Consider the following 15019-nt stretch of genomic DNA (forward strand, 5'->3'; position numbering starts at 1 on the left):
GGGGAAATTCAACAATAGCCAAAACAAGAGAACCATGGACATTCCCAAGGCCCTTCCTGATAAACATCAATGTTGGCCATCTATCAAGCAACACTGGGACACGGATGAACAAACAGCCACTACCAGTTCCATAAAAGCTGAAGTTTAAAATATCACTTATTTGTAGATCAGTCACCGTGGTCTTCAAGCTGGACCCACTGCTGTTACCACCATACCTCGGAGAACTGCTGAGGTTGCTGACATCCTGGGCGATGTCTCGAGGCTGTGTTGACTTCTCAGGGCTCCTTGTCCTCCTTCCTCAAGGAATCAACTCTTCTGTGTGGTTCTTCTGAGCCACCTCACTGCTTCTAGCAGGTACCTTCTCCTCAGGAATGGTGGGGAGTAGTAGCCAATTTTGCTAGCTCAATAGCTTTTCTTATTCTTAGAGGAGAAAGGCTCAAAAGCCTTTTCAGTTTATGGGGCACTGGTAGCCACAGCTCAGGAATCTTGCTGTTCTCTAAACACACCCCACTGACTGCAGTGTTGAAATTTTCCACGTGCTCTTCTCTTCATTGCAGACTATTTGCTCTTCCCTTTCACCATATGGAACATTTCTAATCATAAAGACCCATCTCGAAATCACTTCCTTGACCCTCTTGGACATTGACAGCTTATTCCTCCTCTGCAGACCTTTGAATGCAGAGGTAATAGCTGTTGGCCTGCCTGATTCCACCTGCAGAACAAACCTACACATGGCCCTAGCTTCTGCCTTTTAGCCCAAGCTTCTAGTTCCCACCTGGTAGCCCACAGATTCCTGAGGAAGAGTCTCCCAATTTGAGATAACATTTGAGATAATTCCCAGGGACCTCTTTGGTTGTGTTTACTGGTTCTTACTGGTTTTGCTGAGCCCACCAGCAAAACAAAGATAATATCTACTTAACAGGCTATTGAAACTGACATGCATTAGGCACTCAAGTTATTGCTATTTTGGTGATGAGCTTTGATGTTTTTTAAATATGTTCTTTGCTGCCTCTTAGCATGTACTCCTTAGGTCTCTGCAATATAGCTGCTCTCCGTGCGTGACTCAGCCTCCATGTGCCAACACTCCAGCTCTCGCCTGGGGACACTGTGTCCCAGCCCCTCCATTAATGACACATCCATTGCTACATGCCAGATATGTCTGCTCTTTCCTGGATAAATCAGAGGCGTGGAATCCTACTTTAGTATGTTGAGTTACTGGCAGATTTTAGGTTCAACACTCCAATCTATGACCACTGGTCGAGTTCAATATAAGGTTTTCTACAGTTTCTTACCCCTCCAATTTTTCATCCATACTGGTACACAGATTTCCTCAGATCATTATCCTGTGTAAAACTTTTCTTATCTCTCCACTGCCAATAAAATGCAGTCCGATGGTTTCGCTACGGCATGAAAAGCCATTCACAATCTGGTTCCCACTTAGGCTTCCAAACCCACCTCTCTCCACTCCTCTCCTCTCCACTCTCATCCTCTGCTTTGAGTCACACAGATCTGCTTGTGGTTTTGCAAATCAGCCAGGCACTCTCATGTTCTGTGCTTTTGCATATATGCTGTTTTGATTAAAATGCACTTCCTTTTTATTATAAGTGGCCTGGTTATAATTCATCTCGTCTATAAACCTTCTCCAACCCTTCAGAAGCCTTAGCTAGTCTCTCCTTTATGTGCCTGATACATTTATAAACACTTCTATTTTTGCATTTGGGACATCATATCATAATTCCTTTGTCTATATGGCTGCAGAAACCAGATCTTGTTCATCTCTGCACACTAAAGAACTAGATTTGGCTTACGAGATGCTTAGTGAATGCCTACTGAGTGGACAGAAAGAAGGATGGAATTTCTAACCATCTATGATTGACCATTTACCTGAATGTAGGATTAGGAGAGCAAGATGGTGGGAAGATTTCTGTACCAGACACAGAAGTAGGAAAGTAGGAAAAAGTGTGTGTGTAGGGGGAGCCTTTGTGAGTGGGGAAAGACATTTTAAATATACTTAAAAAATAATTTTAGCTATTTCAAAGATTATATATGATTTTTAAAAAGTGATAAACACAGTAGTGAGGATATATTTAAAAAATCACAGATCAAGAAAAATAAATTAGTTTTAATTTAGAATATGGTGAAAAAGCACCAAAATATTCAGCTCATACAGCAGGAACAAGCAGATAATCCTTAGATTTTCTTTTTATGTCTTCTGAATGTTATATGTAAAATTTTGTGGGTAAATGTACTTTTTCTGAAGAGACGGTTCTTTTTTTTTTTTTTTTTGAGTCAAAGGGATTTATGACTTGAAGATGTTTGAGAATCATTACCATTAAATTCCACCCTATATAATATAAACCAATAGTTGATGGCAGAAAATTATTGTTAGAGTGATGAGACTATGTTTAGGAATTTAACCACATAATCCTGCTGCACCACAAATATTTTCTCGGGATCCTCCCCTGAAAGAGGAGTTATTAAACCCAGTAAAGAAAGGTAATAATTCGGCTAGACGTCAACAAAATTCTTAGGTATATTCCACAGCATTTTGTCCCTGAAAAAAAAATACTCTTGATTAAGAAAATCCTTTTAAGTTTGTGTAATAGGTTTATTCTAAACTGACCATCATCCTGCAGATATGAAAGACTCTTCCTGCCTCCACAGATCTGCTGGAGCCCCAAGCACACTGCTTTGACCAGTGAGACCTGCGCTTCCCGTCATCTGCGCTTCCCGCCACCTATAGGCACACTGTGTGGGGTTAGTTACTAACTCCCACCTACTTCTCTTCTATTCTATCCCATCAATGGGAACTAAAAAAATGACAGGGGTATAGGGCTTAAACCTACACCACTGATAGGTTTAGACTTTCTAAAAGGTAATTTTTCAACAATGTATTTCTAGTTATAGACATTTAATACCCTATGAAGTTACAAAAACGTTGAATGCCTTGTGACCCAGTCATTCCAACTCTGTTACTGTTTTTAAAAAATAATTTGAAAGACACAAAAAGTTACATGCACAAAAATGTTTCTTATACTGCTATCTGTAATTGTAAAGAAGAATTAATAGCTTAAACTTCTAAAAATAAGGGAATGGTTTAAATAGGCTATAGTCATACAATAATACATTGGTATAGCCATTAAATGATATTTGTGGTATTTTTTAATAACATGAGAAAATTCCATAGAGAAAAGGTTACAAGAATATAACAAAATGGAAATAATAGTTGTGTTTTTGCAATGTGATTAGGAGAATTTATTTTTTGGCCTCATAATACTTTGCAATATTTTCCAAATATTTTATAATGAGCTGTGTCACTTTTTATAATGAGATAAGAAAACACTCAAAAGGGGAGGCATTCAGAACAGAAAGGGCACTAGCTTCAGAAGCAGTGACTGGGTTCCAATCTTGTCCCTGCCATTGTCTAGGTTGGTTACCTTAGTCAGATCTCTTCTCTCTGGGCCATGTTTGCAAAACATGAGGATTGGACTTATGGATTTCTAAGGTCCCTCCTGATAACTCCCAAGTTCTTATTTCGATCAGATCTTACCTAGCTATCTCAAGGGAAATCTCCTTCCCTGTTTATTCTTTGTCCCTGTTTGGAGGCAAGATGGGGCCTGATGCAGCTGGTAGACACAGGGCTGTGGCTGACAGCCAGACATCTATAAAGAGCTGTGCATTCCAAGGTCACAGGGACTTGACCAAGACCTGAGTCATTTCCAACTAAGACTGCTCACATCTCAAACCTCACCCTCCATCCTTACTTTCCTCCATTAATTTGTTTTGTTTTAAACATCAGCTTTCACATAAAAGACTTTTTCAAATTTCAAAAATTCTAGTTTCATTGAATTACAGATTTTTATATTATTTGGTTCCTCTCTTTTTATTACAACTATAGTTTCAAGTCCTAATATAGGTAACTGGGCTTTTCATGGGCTGGTATTTCAGCTCCAAGTAACCCCTTTGTAAAGAACATTGTATCTATCTATTGTGAGAGATTTTCTTCCTAGGTTCCTTCCCCAGTCTTGCCAACATTGAGTGAGGACTCACGATGCTCAGTTCCAAGACCTGACTGTCCAGTTATCTTACTTCAAGCACTTTTCCTAGCTTTACTTTAATTTTTCCCAGATTCCTGCCAAGGACCCAAGGGTCCAGGATAGAATTTCAGGACTGGAAGGAATCTTCCTGGTCATTCCACCCTAATTCCTCATTCTATAATAGAAAATCAAGGGACAATGAGATTATGGATAGGCCCAATAGAGGCCTGGCTTGGGGGAAAGCCAAAAAAAAAAAAAAAAAAGATATAACTGATAACCACATGTCCATTATCCAAAATTAATGGACATTAATATTTGGCTATATTTGCTTTAGACATTTTTTAAAGAGATGGAGTCTTGCTATGTTGGCTAGTCTGGCCTTGAACTCCTAGGCTCAAGGAATCCTTTTGTCTCAGCTTCCCAAGTAGCTGGGACTATAGGTGCATGCCACCATGCCCACACCTTTAGACCTTTTTTAAGCAATAAAGCACTACAACTAGAGCTAAAGTTCCATCCACAAACGTTTCCTTCTTTTCTCTCCCAGGACTACAATCTTGACGTCAACAATCTTGACGTTGATATGTATCCTTCCCTCTCTCTGCTATTGCAAACAATGCTGCAATGCACATTCTTGTAACCATCTTTTCGATATAAGGGCTATATCCACAAGTGGAATTTGTGGTTTTGAGTATCTTTGACTTGATCAGATTTTACACAATTGTTCTCTAAATTGGTTCTTCTTCACCAACTCTTGGTAGTGTCAAACTCTTTAAGTTTTGCCAGTCTGATAGACTTTCTTCAAAAGTGTTTGGGCTATTTTTGGCCCCTTGCTCTTCCATATTAATTATAGGATTAGTTTGTTAAGTTCTAGCAATCCTGTAGGACTTTCTTTTTTAAACTGAAATTACTCTGAATTTAGAAATCCAAAACTTTATATATTTTCTTGAATTTTCAATGAGGATAATTATATTATCTATAAATAAGAAGAAAATTTTCTAATTATTATATTTCCTTCTTTAAAAAATAGTTTTATTTTATTGCATTGGCTAGTACTAAAGTAGTGTTGAACAGATGCAGTGATGAAGGGTATCTTATCATTTTTCCTGATTTTAATGAGAATGTTTTAAAGTCTCATCATTAAAGTATGATGTTTGCAATAGGTTTTTGATGTGGACTTTTAAAAAAAAGTTAGAGTAAGGACAATCCTTTCTATTACTGGTTTGCCAAGCGGTTTCAACATAATTTTGTATCAAAGTTTATCAAATGCTTTTTCTGCATCTATTATTCTGCAGCTGTCTGGTGGGAGGTCAGGTGCTGCCCATAGTTGTAGAACTTTTCCTCCTGAAGCAGTTGTATACGGATGTTCTATAGCTACCATTATAAGATGTTTTTATTCTTTAGCTTAGTTGTAATTCTGAGGCATCTCTAACCCTTCTGGACAACTGTAGTTTGCTCTAAGCAGCAGTTAATTGCCCAGTGCACCTTGTGTTTAAGAGATTTTCTACTCCTGGGGTTGGGCCAGTGATGGCTTTGCCGGCACCGTCCATTTGGGAATCACCATATTCCTAGCTCAACCCCCTTCCACTCTGTGGGCCAAGAGAGTTTCTTAGAGACTAAAGAGGAGTGAGACATGCAACAAAACACTTCAGAGCAGGCCTTACATCAGCCGCATCTCTTGATGAGCTTGAGGAATAAGACAAACAACACATAACACACACACAACAGAAAATTATAGAGTAAGTAATTTTCTCACTATGCATTAACATGAGGAAAAGTAAAACATGCAGCTGTGGACATTTACTGGTCATTTTCCTCAGAGGAGCTTTCCTTTCTTGCCAGAAGGTGGCAGAGAGGGTGCACTTATCCCCCCCTTTTAGCCTTTTAGTGAAAACCTTTTTTTTTTAAAGGAGCTTAAAGAGCAAGACAATAACTCTTGCCACTTAAAACTTATAACCTTTAGAAATATACAGATTTTCTGGTTCTGTTATTTACCATAGTTATTAGAAATATTTCTTAGAGTGACTAGAGATAATCGTTATTGAAATCTATGCCATATGGGTTGGGTAACACATACTGGGCTGTAACAAAGAAATATGAATTTGTCTAGAAGTTATGAATACATGCTATGGGATCTGCAAAAATGAGTTCATTATAATTAGTGGAAAATATTTTAAGGCAACTGAAAAGTAAAAGAAAAATTTTTATATCCTACTGATTTACAGAAATCCCAATTTGCAATATGAGAATGTCATTTGTAAGGCAGTATTGAATGTTGTGAATTATCTTATAATGTCCTAGATGATAACCAAAGTCCCTTCTTCCACTAATATAGTATATTTCTTGTTTTAGAGAAGTGAGTATGAAAGATACATGACTCACCTATGGCTACATATTAGCTAGTGAGAAAACTGTCTCTAAAACCTGAGTTTTCTGACCCTTCATCGAATTCACCATCTGTCTTTAAAAAGATGAGTCTCCGTGGAAAGCTAAGTTAGCTATAGCTTCTGCCCATAAGAAAACAGTGTAAGTTCACTACAGGTTTGTTTAAAATGGTGGCTCATGCCTGTAATCACAGTGACTTGGGAGGCTGAGGCAGGATGATTGCTTGAGGCCAGGAGTTTGAGGCCAACCTGGGCAACATGGCAAGATCCCATCTCTAAAAAATGTTAAAAAATTAGCTGAGCATGGTGGTCCACACCTGTAGTCCCTGCTACTCGAGAAGCTGAGGCAGGAGGGTTGCTTGAGATCAGAAGTTCGAGGCTACAGTGAGCTATGATTGTACCACTGCACTCCAACCTGGGTGATGGAGTGAGACCCCATCTGTAAAAAATAAAATTCAAAACATGGCACATAACTCAAAATGATTGTGTGTACATCCAGAGCCAGGTTTATTTTGAAAAGGAAAGAGCTCCTGATGAGTCCTTAGGGTCTGAGTCCACAGGGGATTACCGCCAGGTGAAGAAAGACCGAATGAGACAATTCCCAGTAAGGGCTGAAAGTATAGGGAGGGAGAGGCAATGAGTGCTCCAGCACTGAACTTCCTGGAGGCAGAGGGGTTACAGACCAGCAGCCCCGCAGTGCAGGGAAAGAGGGCAGCCAGAACCAGGGAGGGTCAGAGACAGCCCACATTCCTACTGGGCCCAGATGAGAACAAAACAAGATGAGTTTAATGGTCTTTGCTGGTTGGCTTTACTCACAAAAACAGTTTCCACCAAATCCAGTCCCTGACTTATAATAGCAAATAATATACCACAATCCTTCCAGTGGCTCCTCTCCCTTGAAGCCTGATTTTCAACTATTATGGAAGTAAAAAATTTAGAAGTAATGTTAAAAGTTGAGATTTCTCTTCAGAGAAGTCAGATCTGTTTTTCAGAATCCTCTGCAGGTGTAGGGCTACAGAAACTCTAGACATTTGTGGCTTGGCATCTGCAAAGTTCCTCTTTGCTTTTCTTCTTGCCATGGCCAGAGAATGCCTGCCCGTTCTGTAATGCGAGGTGTGTTTTGCCAGAAAACTCACATATTTGTGGGTGGAGTCAGTTGGGAGCCCGGAGAGATTTTTCAAAAGTCTGTGTAGGCCAAACACCACAGGGACTTCCAAAGGGTGAAAAATAATACCGTGGGGGTTAGGAAATTTCCACTGTTTGTGGAGCCAAAGGTGCAGCTCTGGAGACACAGCAAGCAAACGATTGTGACGGGGAGAGAGCCCGGACGCCGGATGAGTGTGTCCTGGGCCCTCCCATTGCATGCACAGTCACTGTGTTCCTGAGCAGTGGCACAGGCGCTCAGTCACCCTGGGCTATCTGGGTCACAGCCTAACTAGGATTCATCTTATGTGGCTGCAAAAACAGGTATCTCATTAGAACTTGGAAACTCGGGAAGTACAGTTGTCCCGAGAGGTAAGTTGACGCACATAAATCAAAGGAATTGCAAAGTCATCTTAATATAGTAGATCTCAATCTAGGGGAGTACACAAGTCTCTCTAAAGAACTGATAAGAAGCTATTCATCCACACAGCCCCTGCAAAATGTGCATGTGTACGTGTGATATTTTCTACAGTTTGGGGAGGCACGGGCCCAAGTTAAGGCCCAAGAATTCAAGGCTTGAGACACAGAATGGCCCTAGGGTAAGGCCAGGTCAGACTGAAAGCGTTATTTCTGTTAATGAGTGAATGTGCCCATTAGAAAGGAGGTTTGTCTACAGTGAGAAACACAGAAGAAAGAGCCACGGTGGCACAGGTTGCTATGCCCACCCAAGAACAGTCCCGAATAGAGGCCAGGCCAGGCGACACTGACGTTCCTGCTCCCTGACCTGGCTTTGCCCAGCACAGCCTCTGTCTACCTGGAGAACATGTCCAACAACTTCCAACAAGTCCCCGCACTCCGACTCCATATTCACAGAGCAACCCTCTGACTGACTAAAAGTCTCTTCTATGGATCTGCCCACAGGGACAGAGTGTTCTGGTCTTGCCAATATGAACACTCCAGCATGCATGGCAGCCACAGTCCACTCTGGAAACCAGTGAGCTGGCATTCTGTTTTACGCATTGTCTCATGAGCTGTATGAGCTCACCCTTGAGACTTAGATCCAATGCAGAGTGCTGGAAAATCAGATTTTTAAGCCTACCAGGCTGAGGTCTAGAACGCCAAAGTGCCAGCTGGCGTCTCCTGGCAACACTGGGCTGGCCACACACCCTCCCACTGGAAATGACCATATTTACCTTTTACAGGACAGTGGATTGTCACATTTGCTTGAAGGGCTGCCTCCACGATGCCTCCAACCACGACAGAGAGATGGTTGTGCTCCGGTTTGGTGATATTTCTTTCAATAGACAAAATGACAGGTGCCTCTTAATTCAAAGGGAAAAGGAAACTATGTTAGGTTCAGGCTTTTGCTCTTTGGTAAACGGTGTAGCATTCGGTAAACTCTGCTGAGCTCTTGAGAGCAGGGGTAGAGCCCTGGTTCTCTCTGCATCCCTCCTGGTGCACCACGGGGACCTGCACATGTGTGTGTTGCTGGAGGCACTCAGTGGACAGAGGGACGGATGGATAGTTGGATGCATTCAAAGTTGTATCACAACAATCATATACAAATAATCAAAATTGAGGATAAATTTCTCTTTGATAATTTGAAAAAGAGGGAATTCAGAAGTTTGCAAGAGGCAAAGGAGGGAAGGCAAGGCAGGAATAACATCTCTGCAGTGCAGCCCTGGATGAGTTGAAGCAGGGCCAAATCACGCTAGGGCTCAGGACCACCTAACTCTTTTTCTGGAAGGAGGGATGTGAGATACTGGGGGAGGGGCTGATGAATACAGAGCAGAAGGTCCTGATCCAGTCTGTTGTCCCTGGTAGGAGTTATTCCAGATGCAGAAGGGTCTAGGAGCCCTCTCACATGAGCTAAGAGTAGTGAAAGGTTCTGTTTGACTTAAACATGTATCAACTGCCTACTCTGGGGTCTGCACCAGGGTACAAGATGAAAAGGATCTCCTCTTTTGATAAGCACAGAGTCTGCTGGTACAGGGGGAGATGCCAAAGGGTGTTTCCTAATTTAAATGTGGTACCTAACCCTTATAAAGTCTCTCTGTATATGGCAGAACAGGCATATACTATATGTGCCAGAGCCAGGCTGACATGCGGATGCCAAGATATCACCAGGTTTCAGAGCTCATTCAAAGCTGTGCTGGAGAAAGATCAGGCAGGCAGGAGGCCATGATTCCTGTGAGTCCTCTTCTAACAAGTTGTGTGTGCGCTTGGGCAAAAGCTTCCCTGCCTGGGCTTCAGTTTGAATCTCAGTAAAAGACAAGGATTGAGCTAGAAGCCCTCTTAGGTCTCTTACAACTGCAGTTCTCTTACTCAATGTGTGGTTCAGACAGGCCCTTTCTGACCCTACTTAAATAAACTCGTTTCAATCCAAAAGAGAAAAGCCATTACTATTTGAAGATTATTAACTGCCAAGAGGTCTACTTAAAACATTATTTACATTTCTCTAGACAAGTCTCAAGAGAGAAAATGTCTTATGAGATTGTATGAGGTTATCACAAGTGGATTAGACCTGTCTGCAAGAGAAATTCAAAATTAACATTTTAATTAACATGAAACAAATATCTGCATAAACTTTGCATGGAAAAAACAACAATAAAAACAAGGCCACAAAGAGTCAAGAATCCATTCAAGGACTTTTACTTCTTTGGGTTTTAATACTTAGTTAACAAATTAATTTATTAACTCATTCCAGAAACATACTTTGTGTCTGATGGGCTGGACAGTGGGAGTACAAAGTTGAAGAACACACATCCTTGCCCTCAAGGGGTTCCAGACCCATGGGAGACAGCATCACTACACAGAGTGAGAGTGTTGAGACAGAGAAAGGGGTTGGTTACCCAGGGGTCTCTTGGAAGCCTGTGGGGGTCAGGGCAAGCAACATCCTATGAGGGGACCTTTGACAGAGCATCCCTGTGCCTTGGCTCAGCTGCAGAGTTTGGTTTCCCTACACTGCCATCAGCACTCATATGCAAGCTCCTGGAGGGAGAGGCTGCGCTTTCTCAGCCAATTTTATCACCCGTGCATAGTTAGTGCCCCAAAGAGCTCATACTGGGAACCACATATTCTGGGGAAGAGAATCTAGGACCATGCTTGGGAGACCAAATGTTCCATTTTTTCCTCGAGTGTCTAGGGTGGTAGAGAGCCACCCTGAGGACTGAAAAGACAGGAATGCTTTGTCAGGGAGAGGGCTTTGGTTGTCACGCCTTGTTCTCTGATCCCTGAGGAACTTGAACCAGCTCTACCAGGAATCTGGATCATTCTGGAATGGGCTTAAGGGGAGACATGAGAGCTGCAAAGTGAGCTCCCATACCCCCAGGGATTCCAGAACCCTGGAGCTGATGCTTTCTGCAAAGGAGCTGATGCTCACAGGATAGAACCATGCAGGAGGACCAAGACACATAAAACCAAAGCCTGAAGGCCTTGCCTTGAGAAGGCAGCGGGGAAGGGCTGCTACAGATTCAAGGACCTTTTAAAATCAACTGGTCCAACCTCATTTGTAGTAATAGATGTGAAGTGCCTGCCACAAAGCTCAACACTTGGTTGACTAAATGCTAGATTCTAATCTCTGATATTATCCATCTTTTCACCTTAGACCATTTGAGCTACAGAAACCACAGAGTAGGGAGCTGTAGGATGGCTGTTTTGTTTTATTTTTAGTCGCAGAACATGAGCTTGCCACAAGGAAGCATTGCCTGCAACCTTATTACCTAAAAATGTTCTTTTATCATAAAAGCACATTTTAATATCAAAATGACATTGTCCACCTCCTATGAAGATGCAATACTAATTTACTGTTAGAACTTCCTGGAGGTGTTTCTAAAGATTGGCAGGTACGCCACTGGGAGGCATATGCCAACCTGTAAAGGATAATTATTCTCTTTCATTGGGTGGTGGAACTCTAAAAATGCCAAGTCCATAATATCAATTCTGTCAATGAAACCCTGCCTCATTAATTCCCAATTCTTAGAAAGCCAGCTCTAAAGCAGCCGTTTTCAAAATGTGGTCTTCAGACCACCAGCATTGGGTATAATTTAGGATTATGTTAAAAATACCAATTCTCAGACTTCATCCCAAACCTGAGTCGGAACCTCCAGGGGTGGGTCCAGCAACGTGTGCTTTAACAAGCCCTCCAGGGGATGCTGATGCATGCTAAAGTACACTGCTGCTTTAGAGTTTGATGTTCAAAACAAGCAAACAAAAAACAGGCATTCAGGGTTTCAACCATGGGAATTACCTGCATACAGCACGGAAGAACTCTCCACATCTGAACCGAGATGATTAGCTACAGAACATTCATATATTCCTTGTTCTTTCCTTGTAGGATTCCGTATCTGCATCTTCCCAGCTCCATCCAAAATTATTCTGTAGAACAGTTAGAAAGAATGCATCCATGTAACACATTTAACTGCTCTAGGGTCACGGGGGGTTTCAGAGAAAGAAGACTGCAAAATGACAGGCATGGGCTGGCAGGGTTCCCTGAGGACGATCTTGTCAAGTCCTGCCCTGTAGGCAGGACACTATAGAGACCAGGACAAGTCTGTCCTCTTCCTTAGATTCACAGCAACAGTGGAGCTGCACCGTGTTGGGAGATCCACTCTTCCCGTCCCACTGTACATGAGAACAGACTGTTCTGGATGGATGCAATGCTCAATCTACCACTTTCAAAAAAGATAACCTAGCAAACCTATTCATTTGCTGGAATTTAAACCTTCATTTTCTGCCCAAATTCTTCCTTAAAAACTGCAGGTGTGGATTTTCAGTTTGGATTTTCACACTGGGAGTGAGTGGGCTTGGTTAAGACTGCTTTGTGATGGATCATTGTCTCATTATTACCATATGAAGCACTCAGTCATGGTAGCAATGCTAAGACTGTGGTATATTCTGGATTTGGACCATGCTGTTAGGAATTAGGGCTCAGCTGCATGAGTTCACTGTAGTTTCCCAATTACTGATATTCCTGAAAACTGCCATGTACATACCACCTTGAGAATCAGAGTTAGTGAGGTGTATTAGTTAGGTCGGGTATATCCAGATTAGATAATTATTCAGAGAAGTGGGAAAGAACCCTTGTTCTGCTTTTACTTTATTTTTTCTTAACAAAATTGAATCTGCTTCTAAATCATCTGGGGCAATGGTCTGTATACTATTTTATCCCTCTGCCCCATCCCACTTTACAGATCTTAGCAATATTGATTATTCTGACCTCTAAATACTGTATGCTTCTTCATGAGTTGAGCTGGGTGACTTCTTCATTTCCTGTCACTCCATGTCACTCACCCCATACTCCAGCCATAATGAACTTCTAACTGTTTCCAGAACATTCCATACTCTTTCATCACCCTGAGCTCTTGCATGTGTTGTTCACTCTATTTGAAATCGCTTCCCCATTTCTGGCAAACTCCGATCTACCCACTGAGTCCTGGATCAAGTGTAATTTCCCCTGTAGAAGTTTCCCCCAATGCTCCTGGAGTTATCTTCTGTCCCCTCTGGGCTCCTTCTCTGGTTCATATATTTATTTGATGAAATGTCTATTTCTTTCCACCAGATTGTGATTATTTCAAGGGCAGGGGCCAAATCACATTCACAGCTGTGCGTTCTCGATGCTCGGCACAGCGACTTTTACACAGCAAGTTCTCAAAACGTCTGATGACCGAACGTAAGAATGAAGACTAGAACAGAGTAATGGTGCAGGGTGAAGGTCCAGGGATGCCAGCCCCCCAACCCACCTAAGAAATACACAAAGTGGGCACAAGCCAAAACAGCTCAAGTGTCCCAGAGCAACAGGAGTATGGCAATGCTATCAGCAGGGTGAGAGTGTCACTGTCAAATCCCTACTGAGAAGAAATTTTGTTCTTAAAAACAAAAGTCTAACCAATAACCATACACGAAAAATAAGCATACTATGTTTTCTTAAATTATTTCATATATATGTTTGTGTGATTTAGTAGTTCTCAAGTGATTCCCTGTTTGGTAGGCCTCAACTTAACAGTCCAGCAGGAGATCACTGAGATTAGAAGCCACTGAGCACGCAGGGCCCTTACAGGCGCCCAGCCTGGGTCCTCCCCGGGCTGCAGAGCCAGCAGGTGGGGTTCTAGCAGGTCTGACCTTGGCCTCCGCTGCACATCTTACTGTTAACTTGAACTCATAACAAAGCTGACCTTTTCATAGACACCGCCCCTAACTAATCCACGCAGCCTTCCCTTCCCAGCTGAGATTTCTTACTCCATTGGCCCCCGAAGGGTACTCCAGGCCAACAGTCTCCTCGCAATGGATACAGACTCTCAGAAATCTCATTTCTGAATTACTTCAACTGAAAAGATTTGTGAGATTCAGAAAGTACACTAAAGGTGACCTTTGTTACGTTAAGGAAATTAAACATAAATTGAACAAATTAATTGGGTAAGTTTCAGTGAAACAAATTGAAATAAAAAAGGATCTTATTTCAACACAGTTCCACAAGTATTTATTTAAACTGACCATACTTCACTCCATCACTGTAGGATTCATGTGGCCACAGGTCAACTGATCACTTCAACCTTCTCAGCTTCTGTTTCCTTACAGTTTATAAAATGGATTGAGTCAGATCAGCAGTCTTCAAAGGGTGGTCCTTGACCCCCCAAGAGTCCATGAATCAAGACCATTTTCACAGTAATACTAAGCATTAAAACTATTTTCATAACAACACTAAGCCATTATTTGCCTTTTTTACCATGCTGACTTTTGCACCGAGAGTGCAAAGAAGGACAGTGTAGGGAGTGCTGCCCGCACCTGAGCTTCACCAAGGCAGTGGCATCAAACTGCACCAGTAGTGACTGTCTTCTTGACTTGCAGTAGAAACAGAAATGCCAGTTTCACTTACGGATGTCCTTAATTAAGTAATAAAAATTATTAATCTTGCTAACTCTTGATCATTGAGTCCATATGTTTTTAATACCCTGCATGACAAAATGGGAAGAACCCACAAAACACTCCTGCTGTGTGGGTGCTCAAGTGTAACATGTTGGCCTGAATGTTTGAGCCGCTGACTGGCTGCTTTCCTCAAGGAATAAGAATGGCTGATGGACAAACTGTGACAAAAAAGTTCACACTATGACTTGGCCTGGGCGGGTTATTTGGCAGATACATACGTGTTTTAAATGAATGAAGTGAGCTGGACAATTTAAGGAAACAACGGACAGTATTTGTTGCGAATAATAAAACTTGAGCTTTGAAGTGGAAATTAGAATTTTGGAAAGCTAGTAATAGTATCCACCATTGTGAGCTTGACAGCTTCCCAAAACTTAAAGGCTCCTCTGATAAGATATGTGATGAGATTAAAGAGTATGTGTATTTTTTATATTGTATAACAAGAAATGTATCAATATTTGGAAGATCTGTATAACTCAGTGAGCCAATATTTTCCAAATGACCCTATATAATGTTACAAAATCTTGCATGGGTAAA

General features: G+C 41.7%; 1 protein-coding gene across 2 annotated transcripts in view; it reads right to left on the reverse strand.

Annotated features, from left to right (window-relative positions):
- ADAMTSL3 (ADAMTS like 3) overlaps positions 1–15019 on the reverse strand; it is a 283266-nt gene that overhangs the window by 35292 nt on the left and 232955 nt on the right. For both annotated transcript variants that reach the window (XM_012751691.2, XM_076004699.1), the window contains 2 exons: positions 11811–11938; positions 8755–8883 (listed from right to left, as the gene is read on the reverse strand). In XM_012751691.2, coding sequence (XP_012607145.2) covers positions 8755–8883; positions 11811–11938 — 257 coding nt within the window. The remainder of the gene's footprint in view (positions 1–8754; positions 8884–11810; positions 11939–15019) is intronic.

Source organism: Microcebus murinus, chromosome 7 (assembly GCF_040939455.1).
Source record: "Microcebus murinus isolate Inina chromosome 7, M.murinus_Inina_mat1.0, whole genome shotgun sequence".
NCBI classification, from domain to species: domain Eukaryota; kingdom Metazoa; phylum Chordata; class Mammalia; order Primates; family Cheirogaleidae; genus Microcebus; species Microcebus murinus.